The 26754-nt window shown below is 38.0% G+C and overlaps 1 protein-coding gene across 5 annotated transcripts in view; it reads left to right on the top strand.

The window, feature by feature from the left end:
- Window positions 1-26754, top strand: part of FKTN (fukutin) — an 88431-nt gene that overhangs the window by 41657 nt on the left and 20020 nt on the right. For 3 of the 5 annotated variants that reach the window (XM_061163505.1, XM_061163504.1, XM_061163503.1), the window contains exon 10: window positions 11293-11390. In XM_061163505.1, coding sequence (XP_061019488.1) covers window positions 11293-11390 — 98 coding nt within the window. Of the gene's footprint in view, window positions 1-200; window positions 340-11292; window positions 17292-26754 lie in introns of those variants that run through there. The other 2 variants (XR_009696357.1, XM_061163501.1) reach the window with 2 other exon arrangements.

Genomic DNA, 26754 nt, shown 5'->3' with positions numbered 1-26754 from the left:
TGTATTATCTGTGGAGGGATTGTGAGGAGTTTAGTGGAAGAGATGGTTCAAAAAATACTAGTCAGCATGCTGTAACTTTGGTTTTCAAGAGTTGATTCTTAGAAATGCTTAGAAAACTATGGGCAGAATTGATGCTAATGACATTAATGTGGCAGAGAAATTCTCACTTTGTCATATTCCCTTTGCTCTAAATATTACAGATGGATATATCTTAAACACATAGCTGAGCTACAGGAGAATGGAGTAAATAATGAAAAAAGCAATATTTAAAGAGAATTTCTAAATTAAAGACAGATAAGCAGGATAAATTGAAGTGGGGAAAACCACTAGACCATTCAGGTATGACCTAAATCGAATCCCTTATGACTATACAGTGGAAGTGACAAATAGATTTTTTGTTTGTTTGTTTGAATTTATTTATTTATTTTTTTCTATATTTTTTTCCCATTTATTTTTATTAGTTGGAGGCTAATTACTTTACAATATTGTAGTGGTTTTTGCCATACATTGACATGAATCAGCCACGGATTTACATGTGTTCCCCATCCCAATCCCCCCTCCCACCTCCCTCTCCATCCCATCCCTCTGGGTCTTCCCAGTGCACCAGCCCTGAGCACTTGTCTCATGCCAACCTGGGCTGGTGATCTGTTTCACCTTTGATAGTATACTTGTTTCAATGCTGTTATCTCTATAAACATCCCACCCTTGCCTTCTCCCACAGAGTCTAAAAGTCTGTTCTGTACATCTGTGTCTCTTTTTCTGTTTTGCATATAGGGTTATCGTTACCATCTTTCTAAATTCCATATATATGTGTTAGTATGCTGTAATGTTCTTTATCTTTCTGGCTTACTTCACTCTGTATAATGGGCTCCAGTTTCATCCATCTCATTAGGACTGATTCAAATGAATTCTTTTTAATGGCTGAGTAATAATATTCCATGGTGTATATGTACCATAGCTTCCTTATCCATTCGTCTGCTGATGGGCATCTAGGTTGCTTCCATGTCCTGGCTATTATAAATAGTGCTGTGATGAACATTGGGATACACATGTCTCTTTCAGATCTGGTTTCCTCGGTTTGTATGCCCAGGAGTGGGATTGCTGGGTCATATGGCAGTTCTATTTCCAGTTTTTTAAGGAATCTCCACACTGTTCTCCATAGTGGCTGTACTAGTTTGCATTCGCACCAACAGTGTAAGAGGGTTCCCTTTTCTCCACACCCTCTCCAGCATTTATTGCTTATAGACTTTTGGATAGCAGCCATTCTGACTTCCGTGTAATGGTACCTCATTGAGGTTTTGATTTGCATTTCTCTGATAATGAGTGATGTTGAGCATCTATCTTTTCATGTGCTTGTTAGCTATCTGTATGTCTTCTTTGGAGACATGTCTGTTTAGATCTTTGGCCCATTTTTTGATTGGGTCATTTAATTTTCTGGAATTGAGCTTCAGGAGTTCCTTGTATATTTTTGGGATTAATTCTTTGTCTGTTTCTTCATTTGCTATTATTTTCTCCCATTCTGAAGGCTGTCTTTTCACCTTGCTTATAGTTTCCTTTGTTGTGCAAAGGCTTTTAAGTTTAATTAGGTCCCATTTTTTAATTTTTGCTTTTATTTCCAATATTCTGGGAGGTGGGTCATAGAGGATCTTGCTGTGATTTATGTCAGAGAGTGTTTTGCCTATGTTCTCCTCTAGGAGTTTTATAGTTTCTGGTCTTACATTTAGATCTTCAATCCATTTTGAGTTTATTTTTGTGTATGGTGTTAGAAAGTGTTCTAGTTTCATTCTTTTACAAGTGGTTGACCAGTTTTCCCAGCACCACTTGTTAAAGAGGTGTGACAAATAGATTTAAGGGACTAGATCTGATAGACAGAGTGCCTGATGAACTATGGATGGAGGTTCATGACACTGTACAGGAGACAGGGAGCAAGACCATCCCCAAGAAAAAGAAATGCAAAAAAGCAAAATGGCTGTCTGAGAGGAGGTCTTACAAATAGCTGTGAAAAGAAGAGAAGTTAAAAGCAAAGGAGAAAAGGAAAGCTATATCCAATTGAATGTAGAGTTCCAAAGAAAGGTAAGGAGAGATAAGAAAGCCTTCCTCAGTGATCAGTACAAAGAAATAGAGGAAAATAATGGAATAACAAAGACTAGAGATTTCTTCAAGAAAATTAGAGATACCAAAGGGAACGTTTTATGCAAAGATGGGACAATAAAGGACAGACTTGGTATGGACCTAACAGAGGCAGAAAATATTAAGATGTGGCAAGAATACACAGAAGAACTGTACAAAAAAGACCTCCACAACCCAGATAATCACCATGGTGTGATCACTCACCTAGAGCCAGACATCCTGGAATGTGAAGTCAAGAGGGCCTTAGGAAGCATCACTACAAACAAAGCTAGTGGAGGTGATGGAATTCCAGTTGAACTATTTCAAATCCTAAAAGATGATACTGTGAAAGTGCTGCACTCGATATGCCAGCAAATTTGGAAAACTCAGCAGTGGCCACGGGACTGGAAAAGGTCAGTTTTCATTCCAATCCCAAAGAAAGGCAATCCCAAAGAATGCTCAAACTACCACACAATTGCACTCATCTCACATGCTAGCAAAGTAATGCTCAAAATTCCCCAAGCCAGGCTTCAGCAGAACGTGAACTGTGAACTTCCAGATATTTAAGCTGCTTTTAGAAAAGACAGAGGAACCAGAGATCAAATTGCCAACATCCTTTGGATCATCGAAAAAGCAAGAGAGTTTCAGAAAAATACCTATTATTGACTATGCCAAAGGCTTTGACTGTGTGGATCACAATAAACTATGGAAAATTCTGAAAGAGATGGGAATACCAGACCACCTGACCTGCCTCTTGAGAAATCTGTATGCAGGTCAGGAATAAGACAAATAGCTATAACTGGACATGGAACAACAGACTGGTTCCAAATAGGAAAAGGAGTACATTAAAGCTGTATATTGTTGCCCTTCTTGTTTAACTTCTATGCAGAGTACATCATGAGAAACGCTGGGCTGGATGAAGGACAAGCTGGAATCAAGATTGCTGGGAGAAATATCAATAACCTCAGATATGCAGATGACATCACCCTTATAATAGAAAGTGAAGAAGAACTAAAGAGCCTCTTGATGAAAGTGAAAGAGGAGAGTGAAAAAGTTGGCTTAAAGCTCAACATTCAGAAAACAAAGATCATGGCATCCAGTCCCATCACTTCATAGCAAATAGAGGGGGAAACAGTGGAAACAGTGGCTGACTTTATTTTTGGGGGCTCCAAAATCACTGCAGATGGTGACTGCAGCCATGTAATTAAAAGACGCTTACTCCTTGGAAGGAAAGTTATAACCAACCTAGACAGCATATTAAAAAGCAGAGACATTAAACTTTGCCAGCTTTGTCCATCTAGTCAAGGCTATAGTTTTTCCAGTAGTCATGTATGGATGTGAGAGTTGGACTATAAAGAAAAGCTGAGCGCAGAAGAATTGATGCTTTTGAACTGTGGTGTTGGAAAAGACTCTTGAGAGTCCCTTGGACTGCACGGAGATCTAACCAGTCCATCCTAAGGGAGATCAGCCCTGAGTGTTCATTGAAAGGACTGATGTTGAGCTGAAACTCCAGTACTTTGGCCACCTGATGTGAAGAGCTGACTCATTTGAAAAGACCCTGATGCTGAGAAAGATTGAAGGCAGGAGGAGAAGGGGACGACAGAGGATGAGATGGTTGAATGGCATTACCGACTCAATGGACATGAATTTGGGTAAACTCTGGGAGTTGGTGATAGACAAGGAGGCCTGGCGTGCTGCAGTCCATGGGGTTGCAAAGAGTCAGACACGACTGAGCTACTGAACTGAGCTGAACTGAACTGAAGCAGGATAAATAATAAATCTACATCTGGATGCTTCTTAAAGAAACAATAATACCCAAATCAGAAAATTTTACAGGTTACCAGAGACAATAGATTGCTCATAGAAGAAAAGCAGATATACCTCAGCAGCAATAGAGCACAGAAGATAATGGAGTAACATCTTCCAAAAGTTGAGGAGAAATAACTCTCAAGTAAGAATGTTATGTACACTTAAAACTAGTACCCAAGAGGGAGGTCAAGATAAAGGCATTTGCTTATGTACAAAGACTAAGAAAGTTTATTTTTCACAGATCTACATTAAAACTCTATTAAAGGATCCAGAAGGAAGAGTTGATATATATGGAGTAATGGCCACAGAAATGGATCAAACATGTCAGTAAATTTGTTAGCTCTTGTCTGGTTTACAAAAAAAAAAGACAGGATGTTAAAAATAAGTTGAGGAGGAGATTTGTTACATTTTCAAGGAATAAGTATACTAAGTCCCATGTTAAGGAAGAGGATAAAGATTCTGCATAATTTAGTCTTTATTAGAAAATTTTGTAGTGTTACATATGTTGAAAAATAGTAAATATTATAGACATTAATTACTACTGGATAGAAGTATTATTTAAAACTTCCAGACGAGAAGAACAAAAGATTACTTATAAACCCTTACCAATTCAAATGAAAGTAGGAAAGGTGGGACAAAGAAAAAGTATAGTAAACTAAAAACATGTAAAAATAAGCATAAAATAGTCAGCATTGTTATATGTGTATTGGGTACTATTCTGTGCACTTTACATTTATATATTCATTCTATGCTAATATCTCTCTGAGGTACTGCTAGTACCTTCATTTTATAAATGAGGTTAAAGCACAAAGAGATTGGCCAAGGTCAACAACTGGTAATTGGTGAAGCCAGTGCATAAAATCAGACAGTCTAGCTATAGAGTTCAAAATATGTCCAACTACATAATTTATTACAGTAAATACTCACAGATTAAACTAACCTATAGAAAGATAAAGATCATCAAATAAGATAGAAAACAGCATTTAGCTATAAAATGCTTGGAAAAAGCAAAAGTAAAGCAAAACCACACAGGAAGCTTGAAAATTACGGGGATGGAAAAGATATACCCCAATATTATTAACCAAGGAAAATTGTTCTGTAATCTTAGTATCAGACAAAGTAGAATTTTATTGAAGGGAATGTTAAAGGATGTTAAAGAATTAAAAGGCCCACTGCATAATTTTACAAAGGAATAGTCCACCAAGAAGAAATTATACTCATGACTGTAACTGTAACTGTGATGACTAACAATATAGTTTTGAAATATATAAATTGAAAACTGATGAAATGACAGTGAATATTTGACATGTCCACAATTATGGTGGGAGATTTTGGTTATACTTTTATTTTAAAAACTGCTCGTTCAAGCAAAAAAAAAGTCAGTAAAAATATTGAAGTGAAAGTCGTGTCTGACTCTTTGTGACCCCATGGACTATAGCCTACCAGGCTGCTCTGTCCATAGAATTCTCCAGGCCAGAATACTGGAGTGGGTAGCTGTTCCCTTCTCCAGGGGATCTTTCCAACCCAGGGATCGAACCCAGGTCTCCTACATTGCAGGCAGATTCGTTACCATCTGAGCCACCAGGGAAGCCCAAAAATATTGAAGATATGGACAAAATCAACAAGCTTGATCTATTTGATATATTGCTATATAAAAGTCTTCATCCAGCAAATGGTGAATACAGTTTCTTATCCACTATAAATGGAGCATTTACACACAAGTTGATTAATGTACTACGTATCAAAACTTGTAGAATGCAGTTAAAAGGACAGAGGTAAACTTGTAGGCTTGAAAACAGTAAGTATGAAAGAATAGATTTTAAAAAATAAAGTTACACGTACGTGTAACTCTGTGGCTGATTCATATCAATGTATGACAAAACCCGCTGAAATGTTGTGAAGTAATTAGCCTCCAACTAATAAAAAATAAAAAAAAAAATAAAAAAAAAATAATAAAGTTACCAACTGAAGAAATTAAAAGAACAGCATAATGTCAGCCCAAGGAAAGTGAAGAAAGGAAATTTAGAGAAGAAATTAATGAAATAAAAAAACAGCATCAAAGACCAACAAATCAAAAATCTAGTTCTTAAATTATAAAACGTAAAATTAAAGACAATATTCAATACTCAAACCCTGGATGTCTGGCTTTAGAGTTTATGCTCTCAACTTTGTTACACTGACTGAAAAGCAAATCTGTGGACTACTACGTACTCAAGTGTGATAATTAAGGAAAATGTGAAAAATGATAAAATTTCCTGGAAATACTATCAGTATCAATATCAACTCAAGAAGATCTAAATAACTTAGACTCATTAATGAAATTGAATTGCTAATTTAAAATCCTTTTCTTTTCTTTTCCCTACCAAAGACTTAGAAAATCTATAGGATACTTTTACAGTGCCTTCATAGTATAGATTATTCCCTATATTAAATAACTTATTTTTGGGAAAAAAAAACTTACTTTAATGCATTCATTTTGACTAATAGCAAAAATTTTAAGGGAAATTACTGTCTTAGTGAACACAGAGGGAAATATCCTAAATGAAATGCAAAAGAATAGAATTTTGTAGTGTGTGTGTATTAGTGTAATTCTCAACACTTGAAGATTAAAGGAATAAAAAAGTACATGATTATTTCAATAGATGACATTAAAAACATTTGATATATTTTATAATTAACAATAACAAAAGACCTTTTAGTAAACTTGGAATAAAAGGGATCTGAAATTTCTTTAAATTTGCTAAAGGGAATATACCAAAGACCTAAAGTGAGCAATCTTATTTAATCATAAAACTTCAGAAGTGTTTGTCTCTTTTCTTAATCATTAATTAATTTTTCATTAAATTTATTTTTTAATTGAAGGGAAATTGCTTTACAATACTGTGTTGGTTTCTGTCATACAACAGTGTGAATCAGCCATAATTATACATGTATCCCCTCCCTCTTGAGCCTCCCCGCTCCCGTCACCCCACCCCTCGAGGTCATCATAGAGTGCCAGACTGGGCTCCCTGTGTTACATCGCAACTTCTCACCAGCTATCTGTTTTACATGATAGTGTATATATGCCATTGGCTACTTCCTCCATTCATCCCTCTCCTTCCCCCGTTGTGTCCGCAAGTCTGTTCCCTACATCTGTGTCTCCATTCCTTTCCTCCAAATAAGTTCATCAGTATGATTTTTCTAGATTCTATATATATGCATTAATACACAATATTTGTTTCTTTCTGACTGACTTCACTTTGTATAACAGGCACTGGTTTTGTTTTTTTTTTTTTTTTTTAAGAGAAGGGCTTCTAAACCTAGAAACCCTTCTTTTAAAATCAGAAGTAAAACGTAAGAAATATGTGCGGACTCTGCTTTTATTAAGCAGTATGCTGGAGGGCTTAGGCACTGCAGTTACACAAGAAAAAGACATTAAGAGTTAAAAGTGGAGACAGAATTGGTAATGAGAATAAACTAGTGTTGTTTTGCAAGAAATTCTTGTTTTAAAAAATGGCTTTACTATTTTAACTCTAGAGTTTAATGCAAACTTAAGTTTAAAAAAATCAGATTCAGTTATAATAGACGATGTCTCTCTTTCTCACTTAGCCTAGCTAACAGTAAAAACAGTGTTTGTCACTTAGCTATTATGTTTATAGGTTGTACAATTGATGAAATTAGTTTATCCAGCCACCAGTAAGTAGTTTTATAGATTTTAAAGATGTCTGTGAGGGAAAAAATGATCTATTCCAACTAAATTCTAACTACTGTTTTTTGCAAAACTAAAATGAAGTAAAAGCAGTATGAAATAGAAAATAAATGGATTTTTTATGTGTGATAAGATCCCTTGAACTTACATTCTGATTGGGGCTAGCTTAGTCCGAATTAAATCTGTTCACATTTTGGATCCTATCTCTGGGCTTTAAAGTAAAAACTGCTTAGGAGAACTTAATCTGGGCTTAAAAAGCTAAAATAACATTGACTATATTATAGTCTTGGTTATTATTCACTGGTAACCTGGACAGAGTGTGCTGTTCTGAGTTACTTACCACCCCACCCCCACAGCTTCCTCTCCACAACCCCATTTTACAGTCAGTTTTTACATTTATGGTTTGTTTACCTTCCTTCTTTTCCTAGGAAGCTGGAGTTTTCTTTTTGCTGAAAGGCTTAAAAATTATCTGGCGAAAAGAAAACCACAGTTTTAGGGATATTTCTATTTAGGAACAAAAATTAACATTTGAGTTAAATTGTCTTTGAGTAATTCTAAGATTCTTTATATATTTTAAATGTTTTGTTTTTGTTTGTAAATCTTTCATTGTTCAGTGAAAGCTTTGAACATTTTATTTTATGAAAGCTTTTATAAAATTTATAGCATTCTCACCCACCCTGTCATCCTGGTTTTTCATTCTTTTCAGTTCAGTTCAGTTCAGTCACTCAGTCATGTCCGACTCTTTGCGACCCTGTGGACTGCAGCACGCCAGGGATCTAAATGGGACGTTTCTTCGTTCTTTTCATTCTTGTACCTCTTTCCTAAAACTGTAGAGGATAGAATTTGAAAGAGAAGTTTCCTGGCCTATTTTACCTGATAGACCATGATTTCTGCCTCATTTCAGCTTCAGTGTGTCAACTTGGTAAGATGGACAGGTGGACATTCTGCTGACCAGCATCTGATTGGGGATGGTAGAGGCTGATGATGGATGGTTATATCTCATGGCAAAATAAGCAATTCCATGAATATGAGTGTGCAGAGTAAAATTGGGACCAGCAGATGGTGGAACTGTGCTGTATCCTGTTTCTTCCTCAGCACTGAAACTTGCTGTGGCCTTCTTTTCATACAAGCCAGCTGGGATTGTCTATTAACTGCCTGCACCTATTGGCTGGGTAGAAGGGACTTGTTGCTTTCTTTAGAATTGCTCAGCCTGTCATTCTCATCTGTGGCTTTAAGTTCATCCCGTAGTAAAACATGATATTGAGAAGCAAAATATGCGAGAACTGACCTTTCCTTGAAGAACATCCCTGTTAGATCCCTTTTTCTATAGTATGATTACACTTTGAATCTGTTTTTTCTCTGTTGCTTTTTTATTTAATCCTCTGATATTTTAAATTTCTTTCATCTCTGCTATGCTACTTCAAATCTTATTACTAAAGGTTCTTACCATGTTGTGAAGGAAAGAAATATTTCTCAAAAAGCAACAACACAGAAATATTCCTCAGAAAGCAACAACACAGAAATATTTCTCAGAAAGCAACGACACAGTCTATAATATAAACTATATAAACGTAAATCTAACAAACCTGCTAGTTCCCTTTGTAATATAGAACTTTTTACTGATCCAAAATACCTTTAAGAAGTGTGTTTCAGTAACAAAACTTACTAATTGAAATAATTCTGCTATGAGTTGAGTTAAATTCATTATAACATATTCCTTGGGCTAGCTTAGAGAGACTGTTTTGCATTTGAGATGAAAGAAAGAAAGGAAAAAAAGGAGGTGGGGGAGGGTGGGTTCTTGTGAGGAATGGAAGCAAGGAAGAAGCCTGGAAGAGCATCTTAGAATCATGCCTTCTTTTTTCCTGAAAAGTCCATGCTGTGAAGGAAGAGAAGATTCACCTTACACGGATGCTGCTTATTTTAGTGTTCTTTAGGTTCTTTTAGTAGCAGTTTGAATTTGATAGAGATTTAATGATGTGCAACCTATTAAAAATAAGAAAGAAAAAAGTTTGAGACTAAGAATAGAAATTAAAAAGGGCAGGTGATAAAAGGCAGAGCAGGAAGAAGGTGGTTTGTATAACTGTTTTTTTTTTTCAGAGAATTATTGTTGAAATACAGAACATCCAAGCATAGGGTCTCTATTCCTGCATCTGAGGAGGGTTGGTGGGGTGAAGCTTTGCTTAAAAAGTCAATATATATTGGGTCTTACCATGTTCACATATTGTAGTATGAAATTCTCACTACTGTACAAGTTAGAAAAAGAATTTAAGAAATACTCTGACTGAACCTGGGAATTTCTTCTTTAGCTATCTAGTGTTATCAAAAGCTAGATAAAGCTTCACAGTGAAACCCAGGACAGAGAAATTAACTTGGCCTGTCACAAAGACACAAGTATTTGTGATGCTGTTGTTGGAAAATGTCATATATCGCCAGGATTGAGTTAGGTTCTCTGGCTAACTAGGAAGGTTTTGTTTCCTCTCTTACTTGCTATACATGCCTCCCTCGATGTATACGAATTTCAAATACTAGAAATGTATTAAAAAAGAATATTTATATATTTATGTATTTAAGGAATTGTCACGGCCAAACCCAAACACTTCCCCAGGGTTTTCCAGACTCTTATCATTTGCCTCCATCTTTTGGCAACTTTTTGCTTTAACTGCAGTCTCAGACCCCACTCCAATACTCTTGCCTGGAAAATCCCATGGACAGAGGCGCCTGGTGGGCTGCAGTCCATGGGATTGCTAAGGGTTGGACATGACTGAGCGACTTCACTCTTCACTTTCATGCATTGGAGAAGGAAATGGCGACCCACTCCAGTGTTTTTGCCTGGAGGATCCCAGGGACGGGGGAGCCTGGTGGGTGCCGTCTCTGGGGTCGCACAGTCAGACACGACTGAAGCGACTTGGCGGCAGCAGCAGCAGTCTCAGACAGGCGCTCCCTGCTAACAGCAAAGGTGGCCACCAGCAGTTCTCAGTTTCCATCCCACAGCTTAGAGACCTCTGCACAAGAACGCTTCTTCCCCCGGTAGTTCCAACAGAAATTCCAAGACTGACTTCCATTTGCCTAATTTGTATAAATTCCCTTCCCTGACCTAGTGACTATAATCTACTGGCTAGGTCTGAGTCTTTTTTACCCATCTCTGGAGCCTAGGAGTGGAGTCAGCCGCTTTTGGACCATATGGACTGGGACTGCTGCTGCTGCCGCTAAGTCACTTCAGTCGTGTCCGACTCTGTGCGACCCCATAGATGGCAGCCCACCAGGCTCCGCCACCCCTGGGATTCTCCAGGCAAGAACACTGGAGTGGGTTGCCATTTCCTTCTCCAATGCATGACAGTGAAAAGCGAAAGTGAAGTCGCTTAGTTGTGTCCGACTCTTAGCAACCCCATGGACTGCAGCCTACCAGGCTCCTCTGTCCATGGGATTTTCCAGGCGAGAGTACTGGAGTGAGTTGCCATTGCCTTCTCTGGACTGAGACTAGGGGAGTTAAATTGGGATACAGTTAACGTTAGAAAAGAAAGGAGATGCTGGACAGTTAACAACAAAATGTCCCCTGTATCTGTTCCCCAAAGCTGTTTAGTGGAAGAGGACTGTCCTTTGGCCCAGGGTACACTAGCTGTGGGTTCCTTAGCTAAACTTCCACTGTTGGAGCCTAACTCCTCTCCACATTGCCTGTTTTGCCACAGATACCTGTTTCCCAAGTTTACACTGTGCTGGACTGAGTTTGTAGACACAAAGTTTCGTGTGCCCTGTGAAACTGTCGAATACATTGAAGCCAACTATGGTAAGACCTGGAAGATTCCTATAAAGACATGGGACTGGAAGCGTTCTCCCCCCAACGTGTGGCCCAATGGAGTCTGGCCTATTTCTGAGTGGGATGAAGTTATCCAGTTGTACTGAGATAGTAGGTCAAAATGGTATTAATAGAATTCCCCTCCTGCACAAAAGGGAGATGACTGTTTAAAAAGATACATGTCAAACATAAGTAGGAACCAAAGAAATATGAGAAGTTTGAAGATAGAGAGAGTCCTAACTCCTGAGCCATCTGATATATTTCTCTCATCTGACATTTATTAGAGTCTCCATGTGCCAAGTGCAATACTAGGTTACAGTGGAGAGGCAGAAATGAGTGAGACAGATGTCTGTCTCTTTCCCCCCTCCCTTTGGTAAGCAACCCAGTTCCTTTGAGGGAAACCCCCTCACCCTTTGAAGAATGTTCCTTTTATAGAATATGATATGTTCTACAAGTGCTTTCAGAAAGTTCAATGTTTGTACTGGAAGGTGGGCTTACCAGGTGCAACTAAGGAAGGGTATACACCAGTCAAAAGGAATAACTCCTTTAAGCCTGTATATTAGGGCTACTTTTAAGGTTGTGGATGCTGAGTTAATAATCAAGTGGTCAGATTTCAGGTGATGTCAAGAAAAGATGTGAGGCAATACCTTTTACAAGCAACCTGGTGTGGAATTGATTTAGAGCACAGGGCATCATATAAGAAAATGACAGTTTATTTCTAGTCTTGTCAAAAATATGTAAATTTCCATACACCTTCTATTTTCATATTTGAAGTGAAAAGAAAGCTTATGTGTGTGTGATGCTTCAATTTCCGGCCATTGTGAGAATATTTTCATTGACCTGATAGTACTCGTTTGACAAATCATTCAAGTAAGACTATGCTACCAGACATGATTTCTAAAGGGCTGTGATTTCATAAAACTTATTTTCCTTATTTCATTCTCAATCAGTAGGTAAAATATGAGTGATTCGTGGTCACTTAATATTTTCTGAATTTATAATCCTTATAAATCCCAATTTAAATATTAACCCTAAAATATTAATAGAAATACCTCTACTTTTTCTAAATGTACTCCTCACTATATTTATTCATCAATTACAGTTCCATATCTTTCACTTATGGCCTATGAACCAATTTCCATGATATGTAAGCCTGCCTGTTCCCCTCCTCTTCCAACACTACAGCAGGACTCCAAAATGCACATAAGTGGCAAACCTGGCAGCTTGCCCACCTGAGATCATCGTGTTTGTAAAGTTTGTATCCATTCCCAATTGTCCTATCTATTGAGTATTGCGGGCGAGGGCAAGAACTGAGACATCCCTACTTTATCATGTACCGCCCACCCTGAAACCCCTGGTTTCCTTTCTCCCTTGGAGATACATCTCTGAGTGGGCTGGGATGGCTGTGTCTCCCCATCTCTTCATGAGTCACTTTGATTGCGTATTCTCGGTGACAGGTAAAGGGATATCAGGCACCGGAAGCATGCTGTTTTTTCTTTGTCCAGAATAGGAAGCCATCTTACATTTTATCTAGGCTGCTTAGGGCTACTTTCTGGACCAAACTCGCAGATTTTCCTCTACAACTAAAGAATAATAGTAGTATCATAGATGGAAACCAGAAGAGAGAATGGGCTGAAAGTTTTCCTAAACCAAAGTTGGGGAAAGCTACAACCTATGACCACACCACTCCAAATTAAAAAATAACAAAAACTTTTTTTGATACATAATAACCAGTGATCTTCCTCTCTTAGGATGAACTTTCAGTGCATTGTCATTGGGTCTACTCATAAATAACATAATTAAGTTTTTAGGGTTACCAGTAAACTTGTCCCCAGATGACAGGTCATTGTAATCAACTTTCTCTTTGCTAGAGAATCAGCCCATAGAAATTATACCCAAATTCTAAATAGATGAACCTTAACTTCTTTTTTTCATGATCGAAAAATTTTAACAGGTATTATTAGTGTTCCTGGGCAAAATCCACCTTGTTTAGTGAGAAACATGAGTGAGAAGCGCAAACTTAACATCTAGAAGTGCATACACTACACATTTCTACCCATTTCAGGTTGGGTTTCCCGCTGTTTGCCAGGGTAGGAGGGTCTTACCCACTCTCTGTTTAGGTTATTTCGTTTTATCTGTCCCTGAAGGGTTCAGAATCTAAACTATCTTGTTCACATTGATAGAGGTTCCATATCTACTCCCCTGTACACAACTGGCTGCTCAAATACCTTTTTTTTGACTGCCTTCTGGTTTCACAGGCTCTAGATCTTGGATCCTACCCTAAGTTGGCAGAATGAAAGTCCTTCCCTAAACTCTGAAGGCCAGGCTTGCTCTGATAGATTCAGTTATACTTCATTCCCTAAGTTGGCAGAATGAAAGTCCTTCCCTAAACTCTGAAGGCCAGGCTTGCTCTGATAGATTCAGTTATACTGCATTCACCATTGCACTCTGCTAAGTGACCAGAGACCTTGGATCCACTAATCAGCACCTCATCAGATCACTTTTCTTTCCTCACCTGCATATTCCAACAGTAATTTTCCTAATCTGACCATTTCCATGTACAGTTTGCCTGGCTTACCAGGAGAAAACCTCTTATGTTAACTTGGTAGAAGTTATACATCCATGGATGTCCCCAGAGAGGTCCTGAGAGTCAAGACTGACAGTCTCTCACTTGACAACCAGATGGCCACTCGTTCCTTCTCTAAGCAGGGAGCTCATGTCCTTCTCTCCTCTGCTGCAACTGCTGACATCAGGATCCAGGAATAAAATCTCAATTCTCCAAATGGAGCCATCCTGAGAAGCTGAGTAGTGGGACAAACCCTGAAATATGACCACTAGATGGCAGAATGTGTGCCACCATTCCCCCAAACACGTTAACACTCATGTGAAAATCAGCCTGCACTTGAATTTTAAGAGCCAGAGGGAGCCTCACTGCAACATTTGTTTTAACCCTTTTATTTTATAGCTGAATAAATAAGCATAGAAAGGAGTGATCTGAGCAAGAAACAGTTGGGTCTCTTAACTCAAGAGTGCTGTGACTCCTGGTATATGCCTGTTTCACTGATCACAGCACAGCGTCTTTTTTTTTTTAATTAAAAAAATTTTTTGGTTGTGTCAGGAAGATCTGCTGGAGAAGGGAATGGCTACCCACTCCACTATTTTGCCTGGAGAATTCCATGGACAGAGGAGCCTGGCGAGCTACAGTCCATGGGATCGCAAGGAGTCAGACATGACTGAGCGACTAATGCTTACACTCAGCATGTGGGACCTTTGTTCCCCAACCAGGGATCAAATCTGTAACCCCTGCATAGGAAGCACCAAGTCGTAACCACTGAACCACCAGGGAAGTCCCACAGCACAAAATCTTTAGCCCTGCTTAACATGCTTGACCGAGAAGTTTACAGGACGTTTTTGCCATTCCCCACTTAATATCTTTCTGCTCAGATTAAGAGCCTGAGGTGATAAAGGGAAGTGTTTCTTTCTTGTCCAGAATGCTTACACTGTCTTCATACCTTTATCTAAAACATGCCTTATCTCCAAATGGTGAAATAGTTCATGTTTGGAGGCATTAGCCTTTGGTCATGATATTCTTAATATCCAGGAGCACCTGATTCCCTTAGGCTCAAGATGTATCCCATTTCTACTTGCATCTTCCACTTCTTCAGGAAACCATTAACACCAGTCCACGAAGTGCCAATTTCTGCAGACTCCTTTCTCTTCCTCTTTATTGATACTCTCTTATGAATACAAGTAATTGACAATAGCCTGTGCTCATTTCTTTTTTCTTTGTGATCCTAAACCATGGGTTCTAGCGTTATAGGCTATAAAGCTTCAAATGGCACATAGGACAGCAAGGTATTACATAGGAAAGCAGGGATTTATGGATTGGGGACCAGAGCTGTGTCTAGGAAACAAACCTGAGTGAATTCCCACTCTCCAGTAAACCCTCACCCATTGTCACAAGGCTGAGGCTGCCAATGTCTCTGAGTCCCTAGTTCCATCTTCTGGAAACTGAACAGTTCTTTTGTTCTCCATGTTATAAATCCTCAGGAGACATTTCTCCCTCAAAACCTAGTCAGAGAAAGTGCCACATTCCCACCTTCTAACACATAGTCATAATTTGTAACAGCTTTAAAGCCTGGGAAAAATTCTAGTTTTTGATGAATCAAGAGGATTTCTCTGAAGAAGTGTCCCAGCAGCTATTTCTCTTCCTTCCTCCTCTTCCTCTGTCATTAAGACCCAGGCTAGGTTACCTCTAACATGTCACTTAGGGAAAGTGGCATGTTAGCATAAAAGGGCACAAACTTTTAAATTAGGCGGGAGTTTGAGTCCCAGCTTCATTATGTGGGATTTATGGTAGGGAACCTCATAGCTTCAGTTTCCATATGAGTGAATTGGTGAAATGATGGATATTTATGATTTTTTTAAGTTAGGATTAAATTAAGTGTACCTAGTATCGACCTAGAATTAGGTTAATACTCAAGAAATGTTCTGTTTCTTACTTCCAAATCCTTTTCTAATTATTCTTCAAATGGGATGGGAGAAACTGGGGTAGGACACAGTGCCTGCTCAGAAGATTGCATGACTAAATTTGCCTAGGAAAAAAAAGAATGTTTCATTATAACAAGGCATCGAATTGTATGGTTTATGAATTCAGAGATATTACCGTGGTGCTTCCTTCTCTAAATTGAACAGGTATTTTCATTTTATTGGTCAAGTGCTTGTCTTCTAGAGTCTCCTTATGCTATTCCATATACTACATAGTTCTAGATCCCAAGCAGGTCACTCTCTGTACTTCCCTATGTTTCATGCTTGCTCTGCCCTGAGCTTTTGTCTCAATATTATAGCTTTTCCTGGAAGTAAACCCTCACCTCCTTGTTAGTAAATCTCTGCCCAGCCGAAATCAGGTATAAGCGATTTGGAGAGGGAGAGAATTTGGGATACTTACTTTACTTAATTTTTTGTGCCCATGAATACTATATCAGTATGATTAAAGAGGAATTGAAAAAAAAATAAAAAATAAATAAAGAGGAATTGATAATAGTCATTTCCACCTTTTTCCCTCAAATTTATGTTTCTGTTTCAACTAGGCAAGAGTCAACAGGGTCTGTGATGCTATTTTAAGCTGTTCCACATCAGACTGAAATCTTAATTATAGCTTATAAGCCAGACAGACCAATTCAGTGGTAATACTTTTTGTATGGGACCTGTGTTTATAAAGGAGGCAAGTATAAATTTTCTTGAGGGAAATCTCTGTTTCTTTATTCTCAGAACTTATATCTTAGAATGCCTTCCTTGCCATCCCCCAGCCCAACCCAATGCAGAGATTATGTTGGAACCCATGAGCCACCCAAGCTGCTGTGTTTCTATGCACAGCTCTCACCATGGAATTGAAAGGCAGCATGAGGAGAATTAGGAGTACTGTATTTTGTTCTATAAAACAATATAAACTGTCTCAAGTACCATTAAAAAAAATTACAAGATTTTATAGACTTATAATGACTCATTTGGAGCATGGGGAATTGTTCATGTGTTTGTTAAATAAAAATCATAAGTAGCTATTTGTGTGTCCTACATCATAACCAGAAAAATGTTGATTTTTCTAAACAAAGTGATATTTTAAATGTGAGTAAATTTCAGTGTATACTTTGTTTAGTCACTAAGTCGTGCCCAATACTTTGCGACCCCATGGACTGTAGCCTGCCAGGCTCCTCTGTCCATGGGATTTTCCAGGCAAGGATACTGGAGTGGGTTTCCATTTAGTTTACTATTTCACTTTATCTTCAGGTACAGATAGTTTGTGGTACTACTGAAAATACCTTTAATATTATTTTGATCAGAATTTGTAATATATAATCCTGTTTGGGATGATGAATAAAATTTTTCTAATCACTTGAGATATTTTGTGTTTATTTTTAAAGCTTGCAGTAGAAATAATAGTCACTAACATTCATAAGCAATCTAGTAAAATAGTAATGTTGCCACCAGTACAGTACTTCTCAAATTAAGGTGAGATAGGTTTTATGGTTAGACCCTAATTCAATATGAATGGTATCCTTATAAGAAAAGATTAGGATACAGACAAACACAGAGGGAAGATCAGGTGAAGATTTAGGGAGAGGATGGCCATCTACAGGCCAAGAAGAGAGGCCCTCAGGAGAAACCAGTCCTGCCAACACCCTGATCTAAGCCTCCAGAACTGTGAGAAAATTTCTATTTTAAGCCACCTGGTCTGTCACACTTTGTTAGGCAGCCCTAGCAAACTAATGCAGTAATCAAGGCAGAATAGTATTGGTAAAGGGTTAGACACATAGGTCAATGGAGCAGAAAAAAGGAAATTAGAGACTTGACATCAAAATATGCTCAGCTGGAGAACAAGATGGCAGAGGAGTAGGTGGACATGGAGTACATCTCTCTCCTTGGATACATCAGGAACACACCTTCAGACACAGAAGTGCATGAAGAACACTGCTGAGAGCCGACAGGAGTACCTGACCAGCGGAAGAGAACAGACAGACTCACGCAAAACTCAGCAGGATGAAGAAAGTAGGGGGAAAAGCAGAAGTGTTAGTAGGATTGGACCTGCCCTTGGCGGATGGGGAAACCGAAGCAGGGGTCCAATCCCCACATCAGGGCAATTGTCTGAATCAGAGGAGAAACATTTAAGGCTGAGAGTGAAACAGCTGATCTGTGGCAGCCTAAATGGGATGAGAATCAGACAGTCCTTGCCGCAGCCATACATACTCTGGACAGGGACATAGATACCCTGGATGGTGCAGCAGCTGGGAGCTGGAGTTTAGGGATTGTGGAGCAATCCCAGGGTGAGGGCTGCTCTTGACTACAGAGAGACAGATTGAGGGGATGTGAGGGAGGAGACTGTGGTGGGAAATGCCTGTGGAGGAAAAGCCGGGTGGCCATGGAAGCAAGGAGATACTGCTGAGTCACGCATAGCGGGTGGAGCCATCACCATAGCCTCTCTCCGCCAACATCCCAGCATTGGCAGCTGAACAATAGAAAGGCTGGCCCATCAAATGCCGGATGCACTGAACTACAGAGTAGGACCCCAGCCAGGAGGGCCCCTCTATGTGCCTGACATGCCGAATAACAGAGAAGAACCCTAGGCAAGGGAGCTTTCTAAGTGCTTGAATGGGCAGAGCTACAGAGAGACTGGCCAAAGAGGCCTTCTGATTGCTAGCTACAAGAGGCTCGATAAAAGACTCTGATAGGGTCATAACTCCTGCAGCAGAGGCAGTCTGTGTCTCTCCACACTTGGCACACTTGAGGGTCCCCTCAAGCCAAGCAGCTGCGCCAACTTCATGTTCAACTCTCACTGGGGCAGAGCTGCCACAGGCAAAAGTCCTGCATCTATGTGCCTAGGCTCGCTTTGGCAGTGTCAGACGCTACAGACTGTGGCCTGCCAGGCTTCTCTGTCAGGGAGAGGGGTTCTCCGGGCAAGAATACTAGCATGTATTGGCCAGTACTGGTTGCCATACCTTTCTGGAGTGCTATACTTCCTGCTGCCCTACCTGCCAATTCCCCTCAGTACCTGGTGCTGCCAGAACCCCTGCAATACAAGCAGCTGCACCACCTCCACATCTGGCCCTCACAGGGGCAAACCCAAGTCCTGCAGAGCAGCCTCAGAAGCAAACCCCAGTGGACAACCCACATGCAGAGGTGAAAATAAAACCACAACTGAAATCCAGGGACAGTGAGACTAAAGAAGAAGACCCAAAACCTTCCCACCAGCTGGATAAGCTGCAGATTAAATCCAAATGATCAACTAGGCAGACTCTGTGTCTATGGAATATATAAAAGGTCATTGAGAGCTCCCACAAAAGAAAACGTACTAGTTCTGATAGCTGTGGACGTTGGAGGCAAAACACAGAGGAGTAGGACCAGATTAGAATCTGAGCTGCCCCCACAGCAGGTCCAGAGATCAGCACGATGCTGGAGGGCATCCTAGGGAGGTGAGGTGGACTGACTCCCAGTGAGGAAAAGGACTCTGACAGCAGTGCCTCAAGAAAAAACATTCATTATTCTTATGTTTTGGCTTGTTCTGTAGATTCTTTTGGAGTTTTTTCCTTTTTTTCCCCCCTCTGTTGTAGTTGTTGATTTTAATGGCACTATGAAATGTAATTAAGCTTTTGAGCTTTTCTTTTTTTACTTTTTTTTCTCAGTCACATTTTTTACTTTTGTTATAAACGTCTGCCTCTATATTGGGCTTTTGCAATTCTGGGGAGTTTTCCTTTTTTATTTTTCTTTTCTGTTTTTTTTTTTTTTAATTTTTAATTTTTTAAACATTATTTTTTCTATGTTTATTCCTTTGTTTGCTTTTCCTACCATTCTTTCCCCCTTGCAGTTAATCTTTGAAATATATAAATCTTCTTTATCTACCTCTATTTAACTTCACATATCTATTCTTTCTTTCTTTCTTTCCATTCCTCTCAACATATTTGTTAGTTTTATTTTCATTGCTTTATTCCCCAATTGGCACCTTGCTTTAGTTTTGTTTTCCAATTTGTGCTTAAGTTAGTTTTGTTCTGGTAGATATGATTTTTGGTTTCCTTTGTTTGCCAGGTCAATCTGTTGTACTTTATTTTTGTTGGACTGTTTTGATTTTGCTTATGAGTGTATATGTATATGTGTATATTCAGTCACATTTTTTTATTGTTGTTATAAACCTCTGCGTCTACCTTGGGCTTTTGCAGTTCTGTGGTGTTTTCCTTTTTTTCCCCGTTTTTCTGTTTTTTTTTTTTTTTTCTCTTTTTTATATTTTTAACTTTTAATTATTTTAAACCTATTATATTTTTTCTACATTTATTCTTTTGCTTGCCTTTCCTCCTGTTCTTTTCTCCTTTCAATTAATCTTTACTGTGTATAAATCTTCTTCATCTACCTCTACTTAACTTTGCATATCTATTCTTTCTTTCTTTTCTTTCTTTCCTTTCCTCTCAACATAGTTGTTAGTCTTGTTTTCATTGCTTTACTCACCACTTCGTACCTTGCTTTGATTTTGTTTTCCACTTTGTACTTCAGTTAGTTTTGTTCTTAACTGGTAAATATAATTTTTTATTTCCTTTGTTTGCCGGGTCAATCTATTGTACTTTATTTTTGTTGGACTGTTTTGATTTTGCTCATGCGTGGATATATATATGTGTATATTCCATTATTATAGTTATTATTTTCCTGATTTTATGACTTTCATTTGTCTGGGGTTCATCTTTGGTTTCTCGTTTTTGGATATTTATTTCAATCTCACTTAATGCCATAAAAAAACACCTCTGGAATCTTCATTCCTGACCAGAGATCAAGCCCTGAGCCTTTGGAGTTGGAGCACTGACTCCAAGACCCTAGACTACCAGAGAATTTGCCCTAGGGAATATCAAATAGTGAGAACTCACACAAAGGAAACCACATGAATACAAGACCCAGCATCACCCAACCACCAATAGCACCCTGTACAGGATGCCTCATCTAAACAACAAAATCAAAAAGACAAACCAAATCATCAGCAGACAAAATTACCACCTCATTCAGTCTTGCCCTTCAGAGGAAAAACTAACAAGCAGAAACTCAGCACAAATTTCACCCTATACGAAGCTTACACAAACGGCTAGACCAACCTTAGGAGGGCAGAAACCAAAAGGAAGAAAGAATTCAACCTTGAAGGCTGACAAAAGGAGACCTCAAACACAATAAGTTAAAAAAAAATAATGAAAAGGCAGATAAATACTACACAAATGAAGGAACAAACTAGAAACACAGAAGTCCAAATAAATGAGGAAATAGGCAAACTCCCTGAAAAAGAATTAAGAATAATGATAGTAAAGAAGATCAAAAATCTTGAAAACAAATTGGAGAAAATGCAAGAATCAATTAACAAAGACCTAGAAGAATTAAAGAATAAACATACAGAGAAAAACAACATAATTACTGAAATTAAAAATACTCTGGAAGGAATTAATATCATAATATCTGAAGCAGAAGAACAAATCAGTGAGCTGGAAGATAAAATAGTGGAAATAACTTCTGAAGAGTAGAATAAAGTAAAAAGAATGAAAAGAACTGAGGATACTCTCAGAGACCTCTGGGACAGTGTCAAAGACACCAACACTAGAATTATAGGGGTCCCAGAAGAAGAACAGAAAAAGAAAGGGTGTGAGAAAATTTTTAAAGAGATTATAGTTGAAAATTTCCCCAACATGGAAAAGGAAATAGTCAATCAAGTCCAAGAGGCACAAAGAGTCCCATACAGGATAAACCCAAGGAGAAACACGCCAAGACACAAACAAACAAAGACTAAACACAAAGAAAGAATATTAAAAGCAGCAAGGGAAAAGCAACAAGTAACATACAAGGGAAACCCCATACGCTTTACAGCTGATCTTTCAGCAGAAACTCTGCAGGCTAGAAGGGAATGGCAGGATATATTTAAAGGACTTAAAGGGAAAAAATCTACAACCAAGATTACTGTACCCGGCAAGGATCTATTCAAAGTTGATGGAGAAATAAAAAGCTTTTCAGACAAGCAAAAGTTAAGAGAATTCAGTACCACCAAACCAGCTTTACAGGAAATGCTAAAGGGACTTAAATAGTCAAGAAATACAAGAGAAGAAAAAGGATCTACAAAATCAACCCCAAACAATTAAGAAAATGACAATAGGAACATATATATCAATAATTACTTTAAATGTAAATGAACTAAATGCTCCAACCAAAAGACAGACTGGCCGAATGGTTACAAAAACAAGACCCATATATATGCTGTCTACAAGAAACCCACTTCAGACCTCAAGACACATAGACTGAAAGTGAGAGGATGGAAAAATATATTCCATGCAAATGGGGAGCAAAAGAATGCTGGAGTAGAAATCCTCATATCAGACAAAACAGACCTTAAAATAAAGAAGATTACAAGAGATAAGGAAGAACACTACATAATGATCAAGGGAATCAATCCAAGGAAGACATAACAATTGTAAATATCTATGCATCCAACATAGGAGCACCTCAATACATAAGACAAACACTAATAGACATAAAAGGAGAAATTGACAGTAACACAATAATAGTAGGAGACTTTAACACCCCATTCACACCAATGGACAGATTCTCAAAACAGAAAATTAATAAGGAAACACAAGTCTTAAATGATACATTAGATGAGATGGATCTCATTGATATCTTCAGGACATTCCATCCAAATGCAGAAGAATACATCTTCTTCTTAAGTGCACATGGAACATTCTCCAGGATAGACCACATCTTGGGTCACAAATCAAACCTCAGTAAATTTAAGAAAATTGAAATCGTATCAAGCATCTTCTCTGACCACAACACTCTGAGACTAGATATCAGTTACAAGAAAAAAAGCTGTAAGAAACACAAACACATGGAGATTAAACAACATGTTTCTAAATAACCAACAGGTTACTGAAGAAACAAAAAGGGAAATCAAAAAATTTCTAGAAACAAATGACAATGAAAGCATGACAACTCAAAACCTATGGGATGCAGCAAAAGCAGTCCCAAGAGGGAAGTTTATAGCAATACAATCCTACCTCAAGAAACAAGAAAAACATTGACTAGACAGCCTAACTTTACACCTAGAATGACTGGAAAAAGAAGAAGAACAACAACAAAAAAACCCCAAAATTAGTAGAAGGAAAGAAATCATAAAGATCTGAGCAGAAATAAATGAAAAAGAAATGAAAGAAACAAATAGTAAAGATTAATAAAACTAAAAGGTGTTTCTTTGAGAAGATAAAATTGACAAATATTTAGCCAGACTAATCAAGAAAAGAAGAAGAATCAAATCAACAAAACTGGAAATGAAAAAGGAGAGGTTACAACAGACAATGCAGAAATATAAAGGATTATAAGAGACTATTATGAACAACTATATGGCAATAAAATGGATAACCTGAAATAAAATGGACAGATTCTTAGAAAAGTTCAGTCTTCCAAGACTGAACCAGGAAGAAATAGAAATTATGAAGAACGCAATCACAAACACTGAAATTGAAGCTGTGATAAAAAATCTCGCAAAAAACAAAAGCCCAGGACCAGATGGCTTCACAAGAGAATTCTGTCAAACATTTAGCAAAGAGCTAAAATTCCTTCCAAAAAATTGCAGAGGAAGGAACACTTCCAAACTTATTCTATGAGGCCACCATCACCCTGATACCAAAACCAGACAAAGACAACACAAAAAAAGAAAACTACAGGCCAATATCACTGATGAGCATAGATTCCAAAATCCTCAACAAAATATTAGCAAACAGAATTCAGCAACACATCAAAAAGTTCATACACCATGATCAAGTTGGGTTTATTCCAGGAATGCAAGGATTCTTCAATGTATGCAAATCAATCAATGTGATATACCATATTAACAAATTGAAAGATAAAAACCATATGATCATCTCAATAGATGCAGAAAAAGCCTTTGACAAAATTCAGCACCCATTTATGATTAAAACTCTTCAAAAAATGGGCATAGAAGGAAACTTCCTCAACGTAGTAAAGGCCATATATGATAAGCCTACAGCAAACATTATTCTCATTGGTGAAAAACTGAAAGCATTCCCCCTAAGATCAGGAACAAGACAAGGGTGTACACTTTCACCACTATTATTCAACATAGTTCTGGAAGTCCTCATTACAGCAATCAGAGAAGAAAAAGAAAAGGAATCCACATCAGTAAAGCAGAAGTAAAAAGCTCTCACTGTTTGCAGATGACATGATACTATACATAGAAAATCCTAATAGAATCAGAAAATTACTAGAGCTAACATCAGTGAATTAGCAAAGTTGCAAGATATAAAATCAATACACAGAAATCACTTGCATTTCTGTATACTAACAATGAAAAATCAGAAAGAGAAATTAAGGAATCAATCCCATTCACCACTGCAACAAAAAGAATTAAGTATCTAGGAATAAACTTACCTAAGGAGACAAAAGAACTGTACACAGAAAATTATAAGACACTAATGAGAGAAATCAAAGACATAAACAGATGGAGAGATATTCCATGTTCCTGGGTAGGAAGAGTCAATATTGTGAAAATGACTATACTACCAAATGCGATCTACAGATTCAGTGCAATCCCTATCAAATTACCAATGGCATTTTTCACAGAACTAGAACAAAAAAATTCATAATTCATATGGAAACACAGAAGACCCCGAATAGCCAAAGCAGTCTTGAGAAAGAAGAATGGAGCTGGAGGGGTCAGCCTTTCTGAGTTCAGATTATACTACAAAGGTACATTCATAAAGACAGTATGGTACTGGCACAAAAACAAATATAGACCAATGGAGCAAGATAGAAAGCCCAGAAATAAACCCATACACCTATGGGTACCTTATTTTTGACACAGAAGGTAAGGGTGTACAATAGGGTAAAGACAGTCTTGTCAATAAATGGTGCTGGGAAAACTGGACAACTACATGTGAAAGAATGAAATTAGAACACTTCCTAACACCATATACAAAGATAAATTCAAAATGGATTAAACACCTAAATGTAAGACCAGAAACTATAAAACTCTTAGAGGAAAACATAGGCAGAACACTAGATGACATAAATCAAAGCAAGATCATCTATGACCCACCTCCTAGAGTAACTGAAAGAAAAACAAAAAGTGGGACCTGAGTAAACTTAAAAGCTTTTGCACAGCAAAGGAAACTATAAGCAAGGTGAAAAGACAACCCTCAGAATGGAAGGAAATAATAGCAAATGAAACAACTGACAAAGGATTAATTTCCAAAATATACAAGCAGCTCATACAACTCAATGCCAGAAAAACAAACAACCCAATCAAAAAGTGGGAAAAAGACTTAAACAGACGTTTTTCCAAAGAAGACCTACAGATGGCTGACAAATACATGAAAAGATGTTCAACATCACTCATTATTAGAGAAATGCAAATCAAAACCACAATGAGATATTACCTCACGCTGGTCAGAATGGCCGTCATCAAAAAGTCTACAAACAATAAATGCTTGCACTGTTGGTGGGAATGTAAATTGATACAGCCACTATGGAAGACAGTATGAAGATTCCTTAAAAAAAACTAGGAATTAAACTATCATATGACCCAGCAATCCCACTCCTAAGCATATACCCTGAGGAAATGAAAACTAAAAAAGACACATGTATCCCATTGTTCATTGCAACACTATTTACAATAACTAGAACATGGAAGCAACCTAGATGTCCATCGACAGATGAATGGATAAAGAAGTTTTGATACATATACACAATGGAATATTACTCAGCCATAAAAGGAACCCATTTGAATCAGTTCTGATGAGGTGGATGAACCTAGAACCTATTATACAGAGTGAAGTGAGTCAGATAAATATCGTATTCTAATGCACGTATACGGAATCTAGAAAAATGGTACTGAAGAATTTATTTATAGGGCAGCAATGGAGAAACAGACATAGAGAATAGGTTTATGGACATGGGGAGAGGGGAGGAGAGGGTGAGATGTTAGGAAAGAGTAACATGGGAACTTACATTACCATATGTAAAATAGATAGTCAATGGGAATTTGCTGTATGGCTCAGGAAACTCAAACAGGGGCTCTGTATCAACCTAGAGGGGTGGAGTGGGGAGGGAGTTTCAAAAGGGAGAGGATATGGCTGATTCATGTTGAGGTTTGGCAGGAAACAACAAAATTCTGTAAAGCAATTATCCTTCAATTTAAAAAAATGCTCAGTTGACTTTTGACAAAGATGTAAAATCTATTCAATAAAGGAAGGATAACCTTTTGAACAATTGTATAAAAATGAACTCAGGGAATTCCCTGGCAGTCCAGTGGCTAGGACTCCACACGTTTACTGCTGAGGGCCTGGGCTCAATCCCTGGTTAGGGAACTAAGATCCCACAGGCCACACAGTGCTCTGTAGAAGCTTAGAAGATGAGGATGAAAAGTCAAGATATAGTCTAAGAGGAAAATATTTGCAGACGACATAGGTGATAGAAGACTAGTATCTAGAATGTATTAAAGAACTGAACACTCAACAGTTAAAAAAAAATCCAATTAGAAAATGAGCAAGAGGCACAAAAAGATATTTCACTAGAGAAGGTATATAGAGCATATTAAAAAGATGTTCAGCATCATTAGCGAAATAGCTGAAAGCAATAGCCAAAGTAATCCTGAGAAAGAACAAAGCTCGGAGTATCACCCTTCCTGATTTCAAACTAATTACAATGCTGTAGTAATCAAAACAGTATGGTACTGGCATTAAAAAGACATATAGACCAATGAAATAGAAATAAACACATGCATATACAATTAATATATTTCAGAAGGGAGCCAAGAATAATTGATAGAGAAACT

Source organism: Dama dama, chromosome 16 (genome assembly GCF_033118175.1).
Source record: "Dama dama isolate Ldn47 chromosome 16, ASM3311817v1, whole genome shotgun sequence".
NCBI lineage: Eukaryota > Metazoa > Chordata > Mammalia > Artiodactyla > Cervidae > Dama > Dama dama.
This window is presented reverse-complemented; position numbering and strand designations above follow the sequence as displayed.